General features: G+C 39.5%; 2 protein-coding genes across 2 annotated transcripts; both read right to left on the reverse strand.

The window, feature by feature from the left end:
* Positions 1-10,551: 10,551 nt before the first annotated feature.
* On the reverse strand, positions 10,552-14,673 carry LOC143354833 (uncharacterized). The gene is made up of 2 exons (XM_076789196.1): positions 13,933-14,673; positions 10,552-13,381 (listed from the first exon to the last, which is right to left on the reverse strand). Exons 1-2 carry the CDS (start codon positions 14,266-14,268, stop codon positions 11,258-11,260), a joined length of 2,460 nt encoding a protein of 819 aa, XP_076645311.1. The 5' UTR covers positions 14,269-14,673; the 3' UTR covers positions 10,552-11,257.
* A 126-nt stretch (positions 14,674-14,799) lies between these two features.
* LOC143355008 (uncharacterized) lies at positions 14,800-22,969 on the reverse strand. The gene is made up of 8 exons (XM_076789443.1): positions 22,673-22,969; positions 22,130-22,448; positions 21,028-21,391; positions 19,739-19,987; positions 19,499-19,660; positions 17,029-17,312; positions 15,753-16,116; positions 14,800-15,499 (listed from the first exon to the last, which is right to left on the reverse strand). Exons 2-8 carry the CDS (start codon positions 22,426-22,428, stop codon positions 15,242-15,244), a joined length of 1,980 nt encoding a protein of 659 aa, XP_076645558.1. The 5' UTR covers positions 22,429-22,448; positions 22,673-22,969; the 3' UTR covers positions 14,800-15,241.
* Positions 22,970-23,774: the final 805 nt, after the last annotated feature.

The raw sequence follows: 23,774 nt of genomic DNA on the forward strand, positions 1-23,774 counted from the left end.
GACGATCTCCAAGGCGACCAATAAAGTGTTACCGTGGGTTTCCAGCCGCCGCAATTAGCGTCCCGCTGATTTTCAAATGGGGGTGTTACAATTTGCTTTCGAAGTGCGCACTCGTGGGACACTCGTGCCGGCTCGTCCCCTTTGTCGGACCAAATCGATGACATTTTTCGGTTCGGCTTCGAGGGATCGAGGGCCAAAATTATCGGCGACAAGTGCCCTACGCTCGAGTAATCGGTGTACGGGCAGATACAATAGCGATCGGCTCGCAAACGAACGTTCTTATCTCGGTAACAAACTCTATTTACGCGGACCACTTGCTCGTGAGTATCTTCCCTGAAATCTATGCAAGAGGCTCACTCCTATTCGCATTATCTGCGCTGTTTTTTTCTTTTTTTTCTTTTTTTTTTTGTTTTATTGTAATCTGCCGATACGCTCTCGATAATCGTGCATTCTGTTCGGGAATCGTCGTTGTGCTGCGGGAACGCGTAATCACCTGTCCATTTATTTTTATAGTTCGTTCGGAGCATTTAGGAATTAGTTTAATCGTTTGGCATGGAATTGATTTTTTCAATGAGGATATTTGATGAGCAGAAGTTTATTTTGCTATTATTACGGACTTTAGAAGCAAAGGATCTTTTGAAGTCTGCGATGCATTCTTTTCTACAATATTATTTATTGTAGTCAGTTGGTAGGTAACGTCCCCAAAGTCACACAGTATTTTTAGGGATTATTATTTTATTATAGAAATGCTCAATTATATGTCTGTTTATGTTTATATATTGTTTACAACGTACGGAAGTAAATAATTTCGAAATCCTAGCACTTCAACGATTACTCGAGGGATGAGCTCCATTCAGGTCGTTAATAATGAGGAAACTTTGCAGTTTTTTACTTAAGAAACTACGCAACGGTTCTTTTTGAAATTTTCATGATATTTTGTCTCATATTCGATGAACAAGTGTCAATTTTTTCGTTAAAAAATGTTCACCACAATTGAATATACATGCATGTATCGGTAGGCCTGTTTGTAGAGCCTGATCGACAGAAATTACAAACATGCGACAGTTTTATAATCTTTGATCTTCTTAATTGTTTTGTAATTACATTGTCAACGAGCATACAAATGTCAGAAAAATTTACAAACAACTTGAATTTTCAAGAACATCTCACGATTTTATCCAAACTTCTCCAATACAGTTAAACAACGTTTCTAGTGGTTTTGGAAGTAGTGCCTATTTTTTAAGAACTTTAGCGAATACTCCAAATTCTTGTGAACAATATGGTTGACGAATGAGCGTTGAACCGTTAGTGTGAAATGCAGGATCGCACATTCCTGGATCATTTGACGAAGTACCAGCCGCGTCCGTTTCCGAGTAGAGACGATCAAAACATTTATTCGAGGTTCTTTCTCGAACACCGTAATTATCATTAGCGGTCGTAACGTGCTCGAAAGTGCACTGTCTATAATGCCAAGAGACTGGTTCGTGGACAGGCCACTGTTCGAAACAAGCGAGCTACATCTGAACGCACACAGTTCCATGCGAGTACCGGGGTCAGGTATATTTACCCGGCAACGTTTTCGACCCGTTATTAGCGCGTATTTCACGGGAAACGTTTACGAGCAAAAACCACCGCTGACGCCATTATAGACACTGCGATTTTTATTGGGCTTCGGATCGTTTGCATAGTTGATTACGAAACCGCGATCGTTGCTACGGTCCTCCGAAGATTGGTCATTTAAGTCTGACGCCTTCACGAGCCTGTTCGGTGCTGAGAGTTTCTTGGAAAATGGCGGAGAATGTCCTTAAAGGACAACAGAAAATCACGAGGCGATCATTAACGAGAGAGATAAAATCTCCGATCGATTTTGTCGTCGAATAAAAATTAGCGGAGTGCGTATGAAACATGTAATGAGTTTGGTTTTGCTGTTCGTTTAGGGGTAATCATACTCCCGCGTCATTTTTAATTAAAGATTTTGTGAGTCCTCTTCGTCATTAACAGTTTCTTCGATACGATGTTAGTTTCTACAGTGAACATTTTTCCTGCGTGGTTCAACCCTTATTTAATTATCAGGCTGGCTCTGGCACACCATGAATCTTTTGCAACTGCAATGCGGTAATATCTAATATATTAATAATACAATAATGTATTTCAGTAAAAAATTAATATTGTCGATACGATAGTACGAAAATGTCTTTAAAACACACTAGAAGCTGTCGTCGACACATTTGTGGTATTGTAAATGCATAAAAATATTTCCTAATGAACTGGGAGGTACTTGACGATAAAATGGATTATGTTTGGATGTTGCGTTGAGTTTTATGGCGTTATCTGGTCTCCTGTTTATGCCTCGCTTTCCGCAGACCATAAACGAGGACAATCACATATTTTCCTTCTGATCCTGAGATTGTGCCGATCCCCGCAGAGGCTGTGGCGTATAATACTCGTCGAAGAATACGAGGGTGAAGACACAGGCAGGGGTTGACATGCGGTTGAAATCCGTGGCACGACAGGGAACGCAACCGGGGGGCTGTATGGCACGGTGATGACATAATTGGTATCATTCGGAATCTTCTTTCGAGGTAACCCATAGAACAGCACCCTCGTACGCACGCCTGCTCCATATGTAGGAGCCTCGACGCACTTTTGCCAATCTGCCGTCGCTGCACCGACCGTGGAAACTATGCTATCAACCGTTCTCAAGAAAAATGTGACACCTAGTATCTCCAAATCAATCGGCATAAGGAAAGGTTAAAGAAAGTACAGGGAATTCTCGATATGTGTCAAGAACACGGGTCTTGCCAGCGTCGTGTATCGTCCAGGAGACATAACCGAGCCGTGTTATGTTTACACTTCTCGGCATCCAGGGCCTCTTGTGCTTCGTGCCCCTTCATGGGATACGCCCCGCGGTAGTGGGGATAATTCCGAAACGTTTATCATCCAGGCCTTGCCGACATATGTATATAGAAAAACACAGTTTTAGCTACATTTCCACTAAATACATCTTAGCTAAATAACCCCTAAACGGTTTCAGCTAGACACTGACTAAAAACATTTTAGCGAAACTTATGCCGCACAGTTTCAGCTAAACGTTCATTGAATTCGTTCACTAAAAATTCCTAGAACAAATGTGCGGAAACCAGCGACCAGTAGCCAGATTTAGTCGGGCTCGTTTTTGGCAGGAATTTCGGGAAACAGGAAAACAGTGGGCGATACTGGGAGGACAAAAGGCAAGAGAATCGACGGTGGCGTGGTGCAAGAAAGGAGACGAGAGCAGAAGAAGAGAGCGGACACCGGCTGGGGAGGAGCAGATAATCAAATAACCTGCACGCACCGTATAAATTATCAATCAGGCCGCGATTGTGCAACCCCAACAGAGGGAGCCAGTCGTGTCGGTAAGGGTTGTTACACATCGTACCGTCGCGTCGACACAGGGGTAGGGGAAGATTGTGCGAGAACCTCGTCGTGTCGAGTGACCCCGGAACAGTTATCTTCCCTCCGTGCGTGGGCGTGCGTGGACGTGAGTTCACGCCCTCGGAACCCCGGGGTTGACACGTGTAAAGGGGGTTAGATGTATCTGACATTAAAGGCGACCTCCGTGTGTCCCGAGGCGTCCCTGATCCTTGAATCTCTTCATCCGACAGCGGAATCTTCGAATTCCTTCAAAATGATGTTGCGCAGGTTCCATCCACGGACGTATCTTTCTTAGAAAAAGATTCGAAAATTTATTCGATCCGAGAGCCTTCGAGAAAGTTTGCCAGTTTCTCAGGAAGGGGTGTGTAGAACTGTTAGCAAAATTATTTACTGCTAAACACTTCAATTTTCTTGCTTATAACATTTCTGTGGAACGATTAAAAATCATTGAGACGACTGAAATTAAATTTTAGGATTACCAAGGGTCGTAAAAAGATACATCCCTAGCAGGTTCATCTTTGTTGTAACAAATCTAAATATTCTATTCTTTTTCGCTTGCAGAATTTCTAAAGATTAAGCGACTAAAAATGGTTTCAAACGTGTCACACAAAAAACAAGAAGAAACTGTAGAAACTGTGCTAGAACAAGTGCCAAGATACGGTAACCTTGAAATGTGACGAATGAAAGGAGCATTTGTTCAATTTCGTCGATATAATTCGGATGAAAATTGTTTACGGCGCCCAAAAAGGAAAAGAAATAATAGATAGAAAGTAGTATAAAAGGTTCGAAGCGATGGTAAGCTTGAAGCTACAGGAATAAAAGGAGCGTTCATTCAATTTTGTTGTTCCCGATCTATTAGATTGCACATGGAAATAGCAAAGGGAGTTCTTCGGTGGTACGAGGAGCCTCGCACAAAGCACACAAAGATGTTAACTAAGAGGGTGATACTATTATGCCGCTCCTCGACGGTGTGGGTGTGCGCATACACATAAATCCACACCCCACATTCTGCAGTGACACGTGCAGTAGGTTAGATGCGACCTACCCCGAGACTTCGGACGTGTGCAAGGTGGGTAAGGTACATAGGATGCACGTGCACGCGGCACAATGTGCAAGAATCGTGTTAATTTACGCTCAGAGTGACGTTTATCAAACGAATTAGGGAAAAGATTGGACGTCGATGCACCAACATAAGTTTCACCGCTTCTGACAATACTAGGAGCACTAGGTATACAGGGTAAATCATGAAAAATGGAGGAACGGAATTTTCACATTATAGACGCGTTTATAGTTATTGAAATTTAATGGAAATATTGAAAATTAATGTTAAATTCTTCTAAAGAATATTATAAAAGAATTTACAATTCAATGATTTTCTTGCGATTCGCCCTGTGCAATATGCGCATAATATTCGTATGCAACGAATAACATTGAAGACAGTGTATGAAAAAAAAAATATATATATATATTTATATCGAATATACATTTTTAAGGGATTAATTGATTTTCTGAGATCTCGTTATGGCTGTTTCGTGGAGTTATTGTCGCAAACTTTCAGTTGCCAGGCAACACCATCTTCTTCTTGTTGAACGGCGCGACTCGTGTGTTTGCACACTATGTACACAAAGCGCCAGGCGTGTAGATCACGCGCGAAACGAGCGAGAAACTGTACACACATAGAGTACGTACGCGCCAGCCAATTAAGCGTCAAAAGGGTTGCACCCCGAGGCATTTCGGCATCGACATACGGAAAATTAATCCACGCGTAATTCCTCGAACCTCGACGATGCACCTTATACGTACAAACCACATTTTTCAGGGACCTCGGGTGTATTGCTTCGAGATACAACTCGACACAGCCTTTTCACCCCTTTATCCCACTTTTGATTTGTTCATTTCGTTGGAAACCAAAAAGCATCGCGGAGCCATTATATTTATATTTATATAATATAGGGGATGTCTCGGTAAATTATATCGAATCAGTCTTATTTTTATTCGAATAAACTGTTTCCATAGGACGTTTCATCTGTGACGTAATTTTACCGTGTGTACATTTACAGTTTCAAACGAGTACTATTACAAACGAAACTATTATTTGTAAAGAAACGCTACCAAAAATTTTTTCCGTAGGTATGACTGATTTTTGTGCTTGTTCAGGCAGTAGAAAATGATTAGACTGCGGATCTTACGAAATCAAAATTGTCCACGTCGATTGGAAGAGGCAGTGAACATATAGAAGATTCTTTCCGGTATTTAATGATCTGAAGAACTTAAAAATAATATATTAGCGTTCTTTTACTTATTGAACAATTTGAAATTGCTCATTTTGCTCATAAATGCGCAAAATTCGCAGTCTAATGGCAAAACGCGCCAAATGGACGGCTTTATATGATAATAAAAATAGAATAGTACTGTGAATGGTTTTATACGAGAATGGGCGAGTTCTAAAGCGAGGCAAAGTCAGATTATAGGGATCCAGCGACCCTATCGGTCACCGGAGGGTTAATAAAACGGCACACGCGTCAAAAGTGACGTTTTCCACGTCGGAACGTGAGAACGTCCCATATCCCGTTGTCCTACGACGGACCGATGCACAATCATTTGTACAATCGTGCACTGCCTGCGGCTATAGGAAACTATTAAACGTCCCCCAGGATCTTTTATCTTGACGTGTGGCTGCGTCTTTTAATAGGAGCATTCCGCTCCACGAAGCGGACACGCGCGGCACATCGGATTTCGCCGTTTATTTATTTTCTTTGCCAACCACCGTGGCACCGATCTTTACATTCAATGCAGACGGTTTAATCCTCAATGTAAAAACGATTAAGCCCCGCAAAACTGAAACCACTGTAATTAAGAAATACAAATTCTCCTCCGGGAAAAGTAGCGAACCCCGGAAGCAAGAGAAGTAGCAAAAGAAGCAAAAATTGTGCAAACTAAAGCAACGATACAAATAAATTGTAAACGATTATTTCATCGATATAAATAAATCTAATCCTCGTCTCAGAACATACGCACACGCGCATATTCTGCACCACATACGTGAGACAAGATATTGCAAAAGTTACAGGAGCAATAACAACAAAATAATGAATAAACAACAATCGATTTAAAAATTGAATCCTGGAGCACAATGTGTGATCTAATTTAATCTGTGTTCTGACCGGGTTCCGTTATAAATAAAGCTGTAAACATTTTTCAATGAGCTTGCACGGGGATCGAGAGCACATCGAGATCGAGATCCAGGATTTCCAAAGGGATATTTATTGCGATCGATGGACGCCGGCCGGGCCCAGCGGTTGCACTGCGAGCGCGTAAATGGCCGCGGGCCCTTATTTAATAAGTTGTTATAAATTAAAGGGCTACCGCATATTAAACCACTCTCGGCATATTTATAGTGATTCTTAAGAGAGTGCGCCGAGCGGTACAGATATGTAAATCATTCGAGCGGCCGTTCCTCGCCAGTTTTCGATCCTCTTCTTCCTACGCTTCTATCTTGGCTACCGGCAAATGCAGTCGCTAAACCAAGAGACCAACTGCACACAACTTGCACTTATGAATTTATCTCCGAAGATGCAACGACAAACGGTTTTAATTGCTGCTTCGGGCCCTGAGCCATCGGGATCTCACGGAATTCGAGAACTTGTTATCTCGGAGATACTGGTACATACACGTATGTATACCTGATGACGCTTCGGATATCCTTAAACAATCTTCCCACTTGCACCTGCTACCCGGAACGATTGTTTAACTCGTCAGAAGTATAAATAATTAGAGAATATATAAATATTCTTCCACTTTTATCAATAGACTTGCGGGTCTTTGTGCAAAATAAAAATTGTCTTTACAAATTGTACACACAGACGCCGAATGGAAATCTCACTTTCGAATGAATTAAATCAGCTTAAACCGGCACATTGATATTTTCAGATTCATTTAATTCGTCCACTGCATTAAATTCCACTTATTTTTTATATAAATGCATAAAATCCGCAGCCTATTTATTTTATCTGACGCCTATCGAAATTCCTCTTTTTTTCCAACTTTACCCGGGGGCTGTATAAATTTTGATGCCTGTAACGCATTCTACTGTAATATTGAATAAGCGGGGACCATAACTGTTATAATCAAAAAGGAAAAAAGTCATCGAATAAATAACAAGTATTTCACCGACCAATATCGTATTGGTCACAAATAAGGATTATAAGTAACCGAAAATTTTCTCTCTTGTTGGCGATCGATAACTGCTTTGAGCAATGCATCGATAATTGCTTTGAGCAATCGAAACGGTTTTCCTTCATCGATAACAGTTATCGAGGAGGATCCAATTTTTTGGGCACTAATAACTGTTATTTGTAACGAAAAATTATAAAAATCGACATTTTTTAATTATTTTGTTCTTCGAGTAGTTTTTTTTCTTTACATTTCGTGCAGATGATCTTAAATTTCAATAATAATCAATTTTTTATCAATGATTTTTATCGTAGAACATTTTCGAATAACTGTTGTTTTTGGTCCCTGCGAATATGTGCCAGCGTCTAGTGAACGCTAATGGTTGTTAACAACGATGTTAGAGAAAGGGAACGACAAAGATCGCCTAAGGCAGCGGATCGAATGAGATTCCCGCGAATCCGGAAAATTGACGACTCCCTCGGAATCGGATCGTTTGTATCGTTTGCAACCATAATACCGACAAATGCCGGCGCACGCCATACTAAACGCGACAATGAGGCTCCAAGTCGGCAGGGAGCTGGCTAGTGATCGGATTATCCTGGAAACTCCTTGGGCAGAGAACGGGGAACAGACACACACTTCTCGCGAACTTCTCGCACGCTGCCAGAACTGGCAGAACTGGCAGAACTGGCAGAACTGGCATAAGGCATTGTTAGTGTCCCCCGAGGGACAAACCGAGATCAAACGCTGTTAGCGGAAACTGTGCCCTCTCGATTCTGTTTCTCCTGTTAAGTTCATTTCGCTGCCTCGCGGAACATGCTGGATTTTCCTCCAATTTCCCTTTCTTCTCTCAGCTCCTAATTCAGTTTCCCTATTTTCATCGATGACCCCATCTATCATCGATCCCCAAAACTGTCTGTATAGACGAGTTTCAGTTTGTTTGTCCGAAGAGAGTCTTGATTATACATTTCTCACTATGAATATGGATGTACAAATGTATAAAACAGTTTTCCATTCGACAACTGGAATTTGTTTGTAAAATCTTGATTATGATGCAATTCTCATTGCGAGTACATTGAATTTCATTGAACTCTATTTAACTTACGTTTTAAAATTATGACTGAATTATGCTTGAATCTTGTTACAGCATGAATTATATTTTATCCTAATGTTTCAGCGAATAAATTCAAAACCTTTTTAAACATTTTTTTATCTCATCCACGTAGCTCATTTATTCTGTTTCTCTATAGGAATCACAAGAAGGTCAAAGAAGTAGTCAAGGAACACGTACAAGGATAATTTCTTCTTTCATTTTAATCGCCACCTAGATCACAGATAACTTTTTCATTTCATCCAATTTAAGAAGGATTAGTCAAGAAACATTTAATTTTCATCGAGTCACATCCTCTACCCCAATTTTTACTTTACTTTCATTCGGCCACTCTATAGTAAATTAATTTCGAAAATAATTCTAGCCAGACGTCCGGAGCCATACTCTTTTGCCGGACACTATTCCAGTTCGTTGCTCGATCTAGCATCTTTCAAAGATCGTTTTGGTCTGTTTTCGCCGCTTTTCACTCTCCGAAGAAGCGAAACGCGAACGTCTCTGTCTTTCTTCGGTTCCCTCGGTGTCGGATATCTTCGATTCCGTTCTCTCGTCCTTTCATAGTTCATATATCAAACGCTTAGGCAAGGCGGCGACACATAAATACCGTACACGGTGTATAAAAGCCAGCACCTCCGGAGGATATATCCCACTAGATGAAATATATTAACCCGACCCAGGGGCCGCGTGGGTTTCACGATTTTCGGGGACACTTCTCTCTCTCTCTCTCTCTCTCTCTCTCTCTCTCTCTCTCTCTCTCTCTCTTTCTCTCTCTCTGGATATCCGTGAGAGAGAACCGGGTCCCTCGGATTCACCGAGTTTCGAGATCTATCCCTCTTTTCTCTCTTTCTCTCTTTTTCTTTCTCACTCTTCCTATTTTTCTCTCCTCGGTTCGCCGACTGAATGACTTATGGCCTGCGGCGAGCTTTAAGCCCCGTCACTATCGCGGGATTATAGCCACGGTACTATAATGACGATCGAGACCGTCTCTTCCTTCTTTTCTGTGCTTGTTCTGCCAGGATAAAATTCCGATCGGACTGCAAACGATTTGTTCTAGACGTTGTTCCAATGAATAATGGCCAGACAAATTTTTTGCAAAATAAAAATTCTCCAACTCCGTTCTGACAAACAGAAGTTAACTCTGAACCTACCGAGCAATAAAACTGGCTAGAATGTATTTTCTTATGAAAATAACAAGATTTATTTAGACTTTGTGTGATTTTTATTACAACATATACTCGAATAAAGAAATCTATCGCATCAATTCCCATGGAGCCATCTTTGTAACTTCGATAATTGTCAAATGAAAAATCTGAAACCGGTCAACTGACCGATTGTGGTAGGGTTCGGTGTTAAAGGAATGTACAGTTCCTCTTCTAATAATTTTAACCCTTTGTACTCGAAGCTATTCTGCCTGCAGAATTCACTCATTTTATTCGCTATAAAATATTTTCGTTATATACGACCTGTTCGATTTTGTCCATACGAAGTAATGTATATTTGTTCGTATCACACTCGCTCGTTTGGCAATTTATTAAACACACAGGCATACAGCAATGTAGACATTGCTTTTAATTATCGTATAGTAATGTTCAGAACTCATTTTCACCTCATTTTTGTAGATAATAAATGCATTAAATTCATTTTAGTATACAATGTATAATAGCCCGGTAGAACTAACATTTTCCCGTTGAATTTGTTAATAAATTAATATTAGTTTGAGTATTTACTGTGACTAGATGCTACTATTGAAAAAAAAAAAAAAGTAAAACGCACACGTTACGTTAGATGTGGAGGTTCGATGCAGATTTAGAAAATTGGATTTTCGATTGGTATTTTTAAGAGTGTAGGAGACAGTGTAAGAATGTGTGTCTTCGAAATCATAAATTGAGGATTTTATTGTAGCTGCGTGAAAACAATCGTGACGAGCAGGTCGAATCGTAACCCCTCTTCGAACGGAAGATAGAGGAACAGAGAGGAGCTGGTTGCCTGATTGGGTTAGCACTTAGCCCTGTGATTGCCATTTGTAAGTCCTTTGCCATTTTCGTCTTTGAACACCCTGGAGATTTCGCATCAGAACCTCCTCTTTCGGCGGACCTTCCTTGGAAAAGTTTGAGTGCGAAACCGAGCGAACCCTTCGGGGAAACTTTGAACGTGATCGAGGAACAAAATCTGTAATTCGTTCCGCCACAAAATAGAACATAACCGAATGCTATACGTCGCTTCCAATCAATGTTTAGCTCTGACCATTTCTTCTGTGACGAATACTTACCGTGCACTTTCTCGAAATATTGTACATTTGTTTTAGAAATTTGGACAAAACAGAAACCAGCAAAGTGCAATATTAGAAATATTTTTCGATAAGTCCTATTTTATCGATACTTGCTTTTTCATTCGGAAATCATGAATATTGTGAGAATAATTGTCAGTTAGAATGTCTATTTGTTGCGAGAATACCATCAATTTCAGTTATCTAAGCCTATATCGTTTCGATTGATTTCATTAAAATTTATTAATATCAAGAACGAAAAAATTGGGCTTTACCATATTCCCTCAATTTCCAGTTTATTGGCACACCTTCTCGCAAGGCATTCCCTTGCAATACTGGTTACAAATCCTATTCTCCTGATCATGCACGTGGAAGAAACATTTCTCCTTAAACCCAATATTTCTCGAGGCATCGGTATCCATTCTGTCTATCGTACCATTGCCTTGACCACCTCTCGCGTAAAACCGATTTGCAAACTCCTTCCTCCGCGAATCTTGCTCCGCATACTTCAAATGTTCCCCTAACTTCTCACCCCTTCCATCGGTAGACTGATCCTCGACTCTTCCAGCTGTTCTAACATTGTCCACAGACATAGGACAAGCAGGAGTGTCATCAGAGTCTATAACGATCCTATGAAGCTCTACGCTAGGTTTTATCCTGGGTTTGGTCCTAGATCTAACTGCGTTGATGTACTCGGGACCTTTGTCGTCTTCCTTGTCAGGCAATTTGCTTTTCAAACTGTCTCTAAACTTCGAGGCAACGGGATTCTTCGACTTGAGACGTTTGCCAATCCTAATCGGCAATTTCGAATTCGTGGTCACTTCAGATCGAATCTTCTTCTCGATATTCAACCCCCAGGACTTCTCCACTACCCCTTCCTTCTGGGAGCCTTCCAGCTTCCTCTTCAAACACGCAGCAGTCTTTTCTATCAGCTTTTGTCCGCTTATCTTCTCTTCGTTCTGTAACTTCTTCTTCTTCTCGCACCCATCTCCATGTTTCGCATCATTCTCTCTTTTCAGGTGTCGATTCTTGCCTGGCCACCCAAAACCTACCATGTGAGCGGGCTTAGGTTGGTGCTTGGGCTCTCCCCAGCTCTGATCATGCTCATTTTCATCGTAGTTTCCTTCGTTCGCAACTGTGTCGTAATACGAGCACAGTTTCTCTCTGCTGTATCCTTTGTTCACCTCTGTTTTCGAATTTAGTCTGATTCTGTCAAGAACTTCCACCGATCTAGCAGACTCTTCGCGTCTATAAACATCACTGGACGAGTCAGTATCCTCCTTCATCGTTCCTGGATCTGCAGGATTTCGTAACCTCAAGTTCTCTGAGACGAAATGTCGATCCGGATCCGTGCTTTTCTCGACACTCCCTTGATAATCGTCTTCGTTGCCAAGTTGTCTTCTCAGAGGATGGTAATCATTGTCTCGAAACATTCTACGATCCAGCAAGCACCTAGTCTTCCTATTTTCAGCGATCTTGCGTCGTGCATCGTTCTCATCTTCCAGCGGAACGAACTCCCAGAAACCGATGATCTTCTCGCTCTTCCCAGTGTCGATCGAGGTTGCATCTGTGGATGTAGACACCTTCAATATGTCGCATATGCTGTCCCTGTCCACTCCACGATCCACGAACTTCCGGATTTTCTCGATGGATCGAGCACAATCCAGGCTTCCAGATTGATCGGAATCAAAATGACGCACCGGAGATTTCGGATCTTCGATGGTTTCAGGATTCTGCTGATTCTCCACTTGTTCCAGATCTTTCCGAGAGGATTTGGGGAGGGATTGAGTCCTCTTCTGTCGATCGCTGGGCGGAGATCGCGTTCTGGATCGGATTTTACGAGAATCGGATTTTTTATCTTCGATGGTTTGTTCAGGGTTGTTTGCCTTCGCTGGCGCTGGAGGGATTTTTGTGGTTTTCTGATATCTCGATGGCCTTTCAGTCTTCTGCAGGGTTTCATCGAACAGGTTTTTCAGGTTTCTGGATGTTGGTGTTCTTAGATTCTGCCAACGATCTTTGGAGACGCTGCGGTCGAAGACTTCTGGGTAATCTGGTTCTAGAGCCACCATAGTGTTCCTCTTATCGAAGATTAATTTCTCCTCAACTTTCGGGACGATCGATTTAAGGGGGAAATCGATTTTGGGTTCGGTTTTGAGTTCGGTTTTGGGAGTGGGTGACTGCAGAGTCATTGGTCTCTTTCGTGTTGGACAACTCATTGGTCTTCTCTCAGAATTTGCTGCTGCATGATCGTATGGAAGATCCAGGAGATTTTCGTGAACGTTTCCTCTGTTCCATCGATTCAATCTGGGTCTTTCTGCCGGCATTCTTGGACTCGTTTTGATGTCTTTCGTGTTTGGAGACTTCTTCGCTGTGGGGATGTCGATCACTTCGTTGTCGGCGGTCGGCTTTTTCCAACGATGCTGCAAGATCGATACAAAAACCGCAAGAAGGTATTAGATAATGGTAGTTTCATTATCTAATGCACACTTACATTGTTCGACATAAAACTGTGCCACGTGAAACAGAAAATATATTTTGCACGGGCAACGCTAACTTTAATTCTGTCATTTCTGTATTTTTGTTTCACGTACGGTGATAATTTGTGTCTCAGATATACAAAAATTTGGTAATAAAAATGTTACATGCAGATTTCCAAGACAAGGAAATCTGAAATAGTCGAAATAATGCACACGGGTTGGAGAAAGTACGATTTTTTAATTTACCTCGTTAATTTGAATTTATACTTTTACCATGGGAGCGAGTGAAAATTAAAACAAATGGTAATTTACATCTAGAATATACAAAATCTATAAATAAATATGTCACATACAGATTTCTTAGACAAAAAATAATTGAAACAACGCGCAGGTGTTGAAAGAAGTTCTATTTTTTAATTTTCCTAAGACAACAAGATCCAGAATAATTAAAATGTCCATTTCTGATCGATAGGAATTTGTGCTCTTTTATTTACCTCATCGATGCTCTGGCGATGAACATTTCCAACTTGTTTAGGGGTGGAAAATGTTTTCCCAAGATTTTTCGCGACTTCCTCGTTCTGTCGCCATTTCTCCCTGTAATAGTTGTTCGTTGATTTCTCTTCGTACCTCGGTCTGCTATTTTTCGCAGTGGTGGTTCTCGTAGGAGGATGCTGGCTCTTATTTTGTAAAGTCATAGTCGGTGTTATGGCATCGCAGCCCACGTCAGAGATTTCAATGATCTTCCTCTGATCCTCGCCGGGATTGTCAGCGAAAATAGGCGGCGCGTTATCCACGAAAAATAAAAATGGACTGTCAACGAAGCTGTTCATGTTTTACCAAATATATCCTCCATGAATTTGGGAACCACATAGCCTCAAAAATTCTTGGTGAACTTGCAATTTTAGGAAAAATGCCTTCCGTTAGTTATGATATTGATCATACTATTGAACCGATGATTTTCATTAGAGATGATGATTGCACTTGGAATTTTGACTTTGAGCCTCCGAATTAATCACATTTGATGGCTGACATTTTTCTCGAAGATCGATTGTCAAGTGTTCTTGAACGAATTTCACGCGTTTATAGCTAATAATTCAATTAGAAATTATTAGAATGATTTTTGATGAAATGGAAATTATAACGCGTTCTGAATAGATGAAATCAAGTTTTTGATATCTGCAGCTTTGTAAATTGTGCAAAAGCTTGCAACGATCTGCAGTGAAAGACAAATTTTAATTGATTCACATTTTTATAATATTATTTTTTACATTCCCGAATGGCAAACATAGTATTAAATATTTTAAAAAATACAATACCTTTTTCACTCTGCAAACTATTAATGCGAAAACAATTGTTTACGCTTCTTATCATTAGAAAATAATTATTTTATAAATTTATCGACTGAGATAAGTATGAACATACTTAAGAAGTGAGCCGTCTACATGGCGCTAGCTTCCGCTATGCTTTTTGAAAGTAACTTGATCATTCTGCCACGGGTGTCGCTATAAGTAATTTCGATCTATAGATCAAACCACAGACGTCTCCTCGTCTGTGATCAAACGATTCTTGATAAAATCTGTGCTTGCTCCCAAAATATCAAAAATTATCCATAAATTAATTAATTCGTAGAAATAATTGAAAACCAACAATTTATACTGTCCAATCCAGATTCGGTAAAAGACTTAGGTCTATATTAAAGAGTTACATTTAATATCAATCTACACAGTGTTCGTCCGTCGAAATTGTTAACTAATATCAATTAGCTATTCCGCCATAAATGAATATGCAACTGTAGAACTGAAATCAATCAATTTCAAGCTTCTTGAAGCTCCCTTCGACGCCAAAGATGTCGGTCACGGATTTTGCTTTTCCGGGCCTCAACGCCTCGTTCACTCTTTTATTTTGTTCATCATAGACGAAGAAATCCCGGTTCTCTTCAAGTAGCTTTACACTTTTTTTGTGCAGCTCGAGTAGGGGGCCTGCTTTCCCACCTGCCTCGTTTGGCAATGCTTCTATGGGCAGGAATTTAGCCAGTGTGTCCAAGTTTGTATGTGTATGAAGCTAAATAAAAAATAGAGAACATTGTCACTTAATCTGTCGAACTGAGAAAACAATTCTCGCCATTTTTTCATAAAAGAATTACAGTATTTTCTCCCCTATCTACAATTCGGTAATTTTTCTTTTCAGTTCGTCTTTCTTGAAATTCTTTCAAAATGGAAATAATAATTAAAGTGAACAGACAGTAGGTTCGATTGATACGAAAGACTGTTCTATTTTTCCATAGATTCATTTTCAATGATTCCCAGTACATTACCATGTCTAATAGCTCCTTCTTCATGAACGGCTTCATCATGCTCAAGATCACATCCATCACGGCCGTGATATTCATAAAATGGAATCCCTTTAGGCGGACCGGAAGTGCTTCTTGCAGGTAATACAGATACTTCTTCAATCCCATAGGATTCAATCTGGCAGCATGTCCAAGAACAACGTTCTTCATGTCGAACAAAATTATGTGACCGGACATTGTGCCTTCTATGGCGAGCCATAGGTCAACCACCATGCTGAGAAACTTCATGCCGTCGTTGTAGACGTAATGCGATGGCTCAATGTCGATCAATCTGCCGTAGAGAATCGCGTATCCTTCGGGAGTCCTCATATCCAACACCTGGATCGTTCTGCGAGAACACAATTTGTACAAATCGCGTAATTACGATTCATTAGGCCCAATCGATTTGATTGAAATTGCCAATTTTTGCGACGGAAATACAAGACCTCCACTTGCAGATTTTTGGGAACAATAGAACCGACAATGTTAGCTCCTAATTTTTCTATCTAAAAATTATAGTTGTTATATTATATCATATTTGATTAAAATTGCAATATCTTGCAGCAGAAATACAAGATCAGTAATTTCAGATTTTTGGGACAATAGAACTGACAATATCAGTTCCTAATTTTTCAACTTAAAAATTGTAGTTGTTACATTACAGTATTCAGAATTTATTGTATGTTCTTATTAAAAAATGGCAGAGTTGTTTTAGATCACTATGTTTTCGAGCAATTTTAAATTGATCTGCATTCGCAGCGTAAAAATGTGTGTAATTTGTGTTCGATATGATGATTAAAAATAAATGAAACGTTAAAATAGAACATTTGACTGATTAATAAATCGTTGGTGTAAAGTTGAGTGGTGGACCACGAAAATTGTGTTCACTTGGCCGGGAAATAAGAATTCTTTCGCGAAGAGTGCATAGCAACCGAGGAGTTGTGTTCATTCGTGCATGCAATTGTAGCTGGAGCAACATGTAACGAGGATAATTGAGACGTAAGAACGTAGAACGATGACTATAGAAGAAAACGAAAATGAGAATTACGTCCGTCAAACGTTTGCGAGCGATTCGTGCACTTGTAATGGTGTAATGCAACTTGATTTCTCTATAAAATAATGCATTTATCAAAATAAATGTAACAAGTCATTCTAGAGACTCGTTTTCTGCAGAAACAACACTGTTGATCAGTAATAAATCGTATCTTTGAAAGTTCTACTTAACTAATACTTAATTGAATGACTTAACGCGTGTACTTACATTGTCTGAAAGGATTTCCTCAGCTCCTTACAGCTCAGAGGGTCTATATTCGAGAAAAACTCCGGAACATGGGACCTCACAGTATAATAAGTATCAATAGTTGCCTTTGTAGGCTCCATTCGATAGTAATTACTGTGATAGAACAAAGCTAGCTCGGCGTCGTTAACTTTTGGCAAATGGGGCTGCTTCTTCAACCAATCCCTCAATACCTGTATCTCCTCTTCCTTCAAATCTGGATTCCTCTTCAACTCCTCCTCGTACGTCACTGGCTTCATCTTGATTTCCTTTAGTTTTAAACAATTTTCTATAACGTCTTACAATGGGAACGAGGTGGTCTTTCAATCACAGCATCTTCTGCGATCCTTAATTAATTAATCACAGCAACCCTAACAACGTGAGCGAGTCTTGTTAAATTTCTATCTAGTAAAATTGACACCAAGCCCACCACCAGTCGAATGACCGGTTTTTTTATTCCACATCTATTGCAATTATAAAAATTCACTTGAGGAAAATAATGGAATAAATTTCCTTGTCCAAGCATCTATTGTATTGAAAATTACGGACAATCCGAATAAAGTTATTGATGCCATTGTTACGAGGCAATATTTACCACATACCTTTAATGCTTGGTAGGTTTAATGTTAAGAATTCAAAGAGCAAATGGCGGAAGAGGCAACTGATTCGTTCAGTTGAGCACCGAAAGAGGATTGATTTCGTAGACGATCTGGTCGGTAGTTTGAATGGTACTGACTCCCGCAGACATTCAATCGCAATCGTCCTCTTAAAATGTGATGGGACAAGCTAATATCATGTAATCACGTATTGCGTGACTACATAGTTGGGTCGTCAGACCAGCGGCCATCAAATTACATATTCCAAGATGATATGAAAATCGCACAATGGCCACAAAAAAAAAAAAAAAGAAACAATCGTAATACCATTTTTGCACATTCCTTCCACCCTGATTTCTACTTCGATTTATAAACCATCGGCAACCAACTCATTGAGACATTGACTTGTGCACTATTCAGGAAATTGAGACATTGATACTTTCAAAAGTTTAATTTAAATCAAAAATTAAAAAAAAAAAGATATAAATAAAACTTAAGAATTAAATTAAAAATTTGTTCTCACGCAATTCAATTCTGGGGAAAAAATGCAATTGTTAAATCGTGTGCGATGTGTGCAAATTGTTAATGTTAAACTAATTTGTCGGTACATTGCGGATTTCATTCATTCAGGACAACATTAATTTCATTGATTAAACTCAAGAAAGTAGAACAGTGAAAAGAATTTAAGAATATTGTTTGTGACTGTTTTCAACTTATTAAAATTGTTAAGAGAAGGAACGCATTTCTATTTGACATTACTTTCGACTTACTAAGATTCTTACGAGAACATTTTTATTTTACATAGAAATTCGCAGTGTATTTACCGAGTAGATCAATGTTTATCAGATCGGTGGGAAAATTAAAAAATTAGAAGCAAGGGACTTTAAAGAAGGGACATTAAAAATACTCATTAAAGGAGGGACATTCAAAGAATACATTAACAACAAACGCTTCGAGAACAATAAAATAAAATTGGCAAAACCAGTTCGGTGTAGCAATACTACCTACTTTTTCAGAACGGATTTCTTCTACTCATCCTGAGCCAGCGGAAACTCGCGTGAGTATTACACCAGTTATACATAGCGGCTTCCGCAAGGAACAAAAACAAGTGGCATGTTCTTGCAAACAAAACCCGTAATTATGTCAGGCTATTTGTTTGCGCGAGTGTCGATCATTTTTCCCGTTTTTAGCCTGGAAAAAGTGAACTTGCTCCGAGCTACTTGCTTGTTCGGAAGTTGTGAAATTGAGACACAATAATTATACAGGGTGTCCCACATAAATGGGAACACCTAAATATCTTTCGTATTTACAGTCCTATCGGAAAACTTCAGAGGACAAAGTGACACTATTGCAGGGGGCAATTATAATGGTGAAGAAAAAAAATTTTTTATGTCGCGTTATAAAAAAAAGTATTATGTAAAAAAGAACCACGGCACACTGTAATTTTGAAGGAATCATACATATTAATGTATGAAAGGTATTAGCACGCGAAGTTCGGATTAATTGAGCCCAATCATATTCAATTAAATACTCTTTTACCGCGCTATTTCAGTTCGGATTGCGTAAAACGATTAGAAAAGAAAAAAAAAAAAAAAAAAAGAAAAAAGAAACGTGACTGCATACCTATGCTAATTTTTACATTGCAATAATCGAGGGAATGTGATGAAAAAAAGTAGAGTGCATTTCGCGCGGTGAAAAATTCTGTCGAATTTATTCTGTTAATCTTGAGTAACAAATCAAATATTATTGAGACCGTAATTCGAAAAATTCTCAAAACCACAAATTAAGCAAACTCTGTACGATTTTATTGTCTACCAGATGCGCTTAACAATAGTTTATATTTCTGTACGTCCACTTACAGTAAAATAGATTCTGTTTTCACCATTTTGGGAACGGAATAAAAATTTCGGTCGGCTTTTACGTAAATTTGTTCTCACAAAAACGGAATTTCTTAACTGTGGTGAAAGTCCTGCCTCCGGTAGGAAATCTGCCAGACTTTGGTGAAGGTGGACTTCAGAACGCTGGAATAAATACGTCGCTTAAAATTAACCCGTTTACCAAATGAAATTGTAGACCGAGGAAATGATTTATCAATCGATTTCGAGTTTCTTGAACGTTCCTTCGACACCAAACAAATCGTTCGCAGTCTTGCTTTTGCCGACACGCTGAGACTCGTCGGCTCGTGCCACTGTTTCCTCTTCGATGAACCAGTCGCGATTATTATCCAACTCTTTTATTTGGTCCTCGTGGAATTTTGACAATGGTCCTGCTTTTCCGCCGATATCGCTTGGCAGAATGTCGAGAGAAACGTATTCCTCCAGTGATTCCAACGAGGAATGCAAATGTATCTGAAAAAACACGGTCCGTTGAAACACTAATTATGCGTTGTTCAATCGTTAAATGATTCGTGATTTGACGGTTTAGAAGCGATACTAAGTAACAGATGTTTGATTGTAAAAACAAGCTCATTAGAGATTTGTTAGGCAACGAATTCTAGTCGGTGATCGATGTTTCATTGTGAACACTTGAGCGAAGATGGGACATTTGTTGTTTTCTCCACGGGGTAACTTGTTTGTTTTCTATCGAAATTGCCATTATACTGTTTAAAACAAAAGAAATCCTCCAGTAGGAGTCAAAGATGTAAGGAAATCGTAGAATCATCACCGGTAACTAATGCAACTGCGTGGATCGTGTGAATCAGTCCTGTTCAGCTATCGCCCGTGCGGGCAGAGAACTTGTTGCCCCGGGCATAAGCGACTTGGCGGGCAACCACATGCAGAGTTGTGCAGAATTACAATGGAATTGCTCCAGGAATTATAATTACAAAGTAATTCGATTACATCAGTAATTCAGTCATATTGTAATTTATAATTCTGATCTTCGTTCAATTAAATTACAATGTAATTCGTAATTGCAATTAGAGTACAATTACAAAATACTTTGTAATTGAATTACATAAAATAGCATTACGTACTATGAATGAGGACGAGGAATGGAAAATACACCGCATAGACAACAAACGAGTATATGAAAGAAAAACATAAAAATATATCGCACTTCTTCAAAGTTCTGAGCTATAATTCGAAGAGCTGTATTTGAATTATATTAGTAATTGAATTATGTGAAAGGTTTCAATCGTGCGATTCAGTTACGACGTAGTTGAATTACTATATAATTGAAAAACAATGTATTTCAATTGTGTAATTGAATTAGCAGAACTCTGGTCAGGTGACGCGTTTCGTCTCTGTCGTGCATACTCCGGTGCTGGAGAGAGAGGATAACTTTTACCCCGGAATCCACGCTCGCACCGGCGCGGCGAGCGCTCTTGCTTGCCGCTTGCCGCGAGGCTTGCTGAACGGGACGCTGCTGTAAATAGAATGATTCTCACCAAGCTCCACAGATCTCTCGTCATGAAAGGCTTCGCCATGTTCATGATTACATCCATTACCGGCGGCGTGTTGATAAAGTGGATCTGCTTCAATCGAACCGGTATGGCGTCTTGGACATACGTTACTAATTTCTTCATCCCCATTGGACTTATTCTGCCAACATGACCTAGAGATACGTTCGCTGCGTCTCCAATAAAAATGTATCCATCAACAGTTTGAGCCTGCAAGGCCACCAGGTCGGACACCATGAAGAAATACTTGGTAGTATCGTCAAATGAATAACGAGATGGATCGGGATCGATCAGCTTCCCGAACAGTATTTTGTAGCCTTGCTTCGACAACTGGGGCAGTCCAATGGCGGCCCTGTGTGACAAATTTATAAAATGATTCGTTCACCGATTTTTTAAAAAGAAAACATGTTAACTCAACAGTCTGCTAAACAGTGGTCCTAGAAGATGATCATTATACTCCAATATTTAAGTCTTAACCTCTAGCCACTAATTAAATTTAAATTTTTATATAAGAACAAATTTCACAGCATTAGTTTTTCAGAATTAGAAACAAATAATATCATTCTTTCATAAAGGTATGATATATTCGTGTATACTTAAAAATTCCTCGTGATTAAAGTAAAATAAAAATATTGTTAATTTTCAATCATGTTTCACCGTTGACAACGTCATTTTTTCTTTTTTCTTTTTTTTTTTAATACAATCCCTCTATGTCCATCTCAAAGTAATTAGAAACTCCCCCTCTTTACAACCGGATTATTATACCTTATTCATCTTCTCTACAACAGGTTTTAATCTCATGTTTAATCGATAACACGAACCACGGACAACGTATTTCCATCAGCGTTGAGTAAGCTAGACAATAATTCTGTAAACATTATTCTTCCGCAAGGAGTAGTCAGATTCTAAAGCAATTAAAACTAACACGGTAAGTGGCTTGACTACCATCTGTCGTGACACGCAATATCTAAAATTGGCGATTTTCAACTCCATTGTCGATCGCTTCAGAAAAATTTCGATCTCGCAGAAAATCGCCTAAAAAAAATCAGTAAAAAATACTTGTTTAAAAATGTGGAATGGACACACTTACACGACATTGAAAGCTTGCCGAAGCTCCTTCGATCCCAAGGGATCTCTGTTCGAAAAGAACTCGGGCACGTGCGATCTAAGAGTATAAAAGTTCTCGACGGTGTGTTTTGCCGCTTCGATACTATAGTAATTGCTGTGCAAAAACAGCACCAGAAGAAGATCGACAATCTTCGGCAAATGTGGCTGTTTTTCGCACCATTCCCTCAATACCTCGATGTCCGACATTTTGATCTCCGGATTGTTCTTCAGGATCTCCTCCAAACAATATGGATAAGGCATCGATAGCTTCTTCGTAGCCATGACTGTAGCAAGTGTTCAAACTGCGAGGGGAATTAATATAAATTATTGACACACACACACTGTTATTCATCACGATCGAAGATCGGGTCTCTAATGATCGGACTGCGGTTTCTGACGCACTTAACGTACTTCTACTGAACAAATTCCTACGAAACAATAGCTTTTGGAATAATTTTCTCGAGTCTACGAAGACAGTCTATAAAGAGGACACTGTTTCCATTGAATATCTTCCGAAAAAACTCACTTGGAACAAAATCTGAAGCACCGATCTTCGAAGTATGAGACAAAAATAATTCAACGATCGATAAAAGGCTTCAGACGACGAACTGTGTTTTGTGATCTGCGAACTGTGATCTATCTATCGACACCTGGCCGCACGGAAATCACGCTGTCCACAGGATGTCCGATTCACCTGTCCGACAATCGTTGGCGATCGGTTCGAGCCTCGGTGCAGACTGGGAGCACCGTTCAAAGGCTTCATTTTAATTCATATCACAAATTATAACGCCGCGCAGGTGCCGATGTGTGCGTGCATGTACGGAGTTACGCTTCGATTAGAATGCAACGAGAACGCGTCTGTCTCTCCGATCCAGGATTATCGCGCTTTTTCTCCGAGCTGATTCGCGGAAGCCGTGGATAATTGGTGTGGTTCGGCCTCATTACGGTGACCCGAACTCGTAATTGAAGGTAGGCATACTTATTTGGCAAGTCTTGCACGAATCATTGTTATGCAATCGCGAGAGGACTCCGCTCTCGGATCGCGGAATCCTAGAGCGAACTCATTCGCCGTAAAAATATGAATTTCGACAGACAAACGGCGAGTAAAGAGAAATCACTTGAAATGACCAAGAAAGAGTGAAAAGAATTTCAAATAACGAAGGAGCAATAGAAAGACAAATCGGTTATTTCTTGTTTAAAAAAGTGATTTCGTGAAAAATCAAATGTTTAAAACCTAACAATAATTAATATAAAGGATAAAAAAATATTAATATAAAGGAAATAAGAATATTATTAAACATTAAGAATATTATTAAATAACGTAAATATAAAGAAATTGTAACAGTTGCAGACATCATAGCAATTTCTTTTTATACGGTTTGTTTATAACGGTCGCATTAACGTTGCGGTCATTAGCGACCACTTCGTAACAATTTGTATATCGTTTCTGAGTAACCATTTAAATTATTAGCATTTCTGACGATTTACCTACTGGAAGTCTCTGAATATTGCCGTAATGAATATTGTTATTGTTTGCCATGATTCTGAACAATGTACGTTCAAGATTATTAAATGGTCGCTAAAATGGTTAAAATAGTCAAGTGCCAAGTGTGTGATTTAACCGAAAA

This window comes from Halictus rubicundus, chromosome 6, assembly GCF_050948215.1.
Source record: "Halictus rubicundus isolate RS-2024b chromosome 6, iyHalRubi1_principal, whole genome shotgun sequence".
NCBI classification, from domain to species: domain Eukaryota; kingdom Metazoa; phylum Arthropoda; class Insecta; order Hymenoptera; family Halictidae; genus Halictus; species Halictus rubicundus.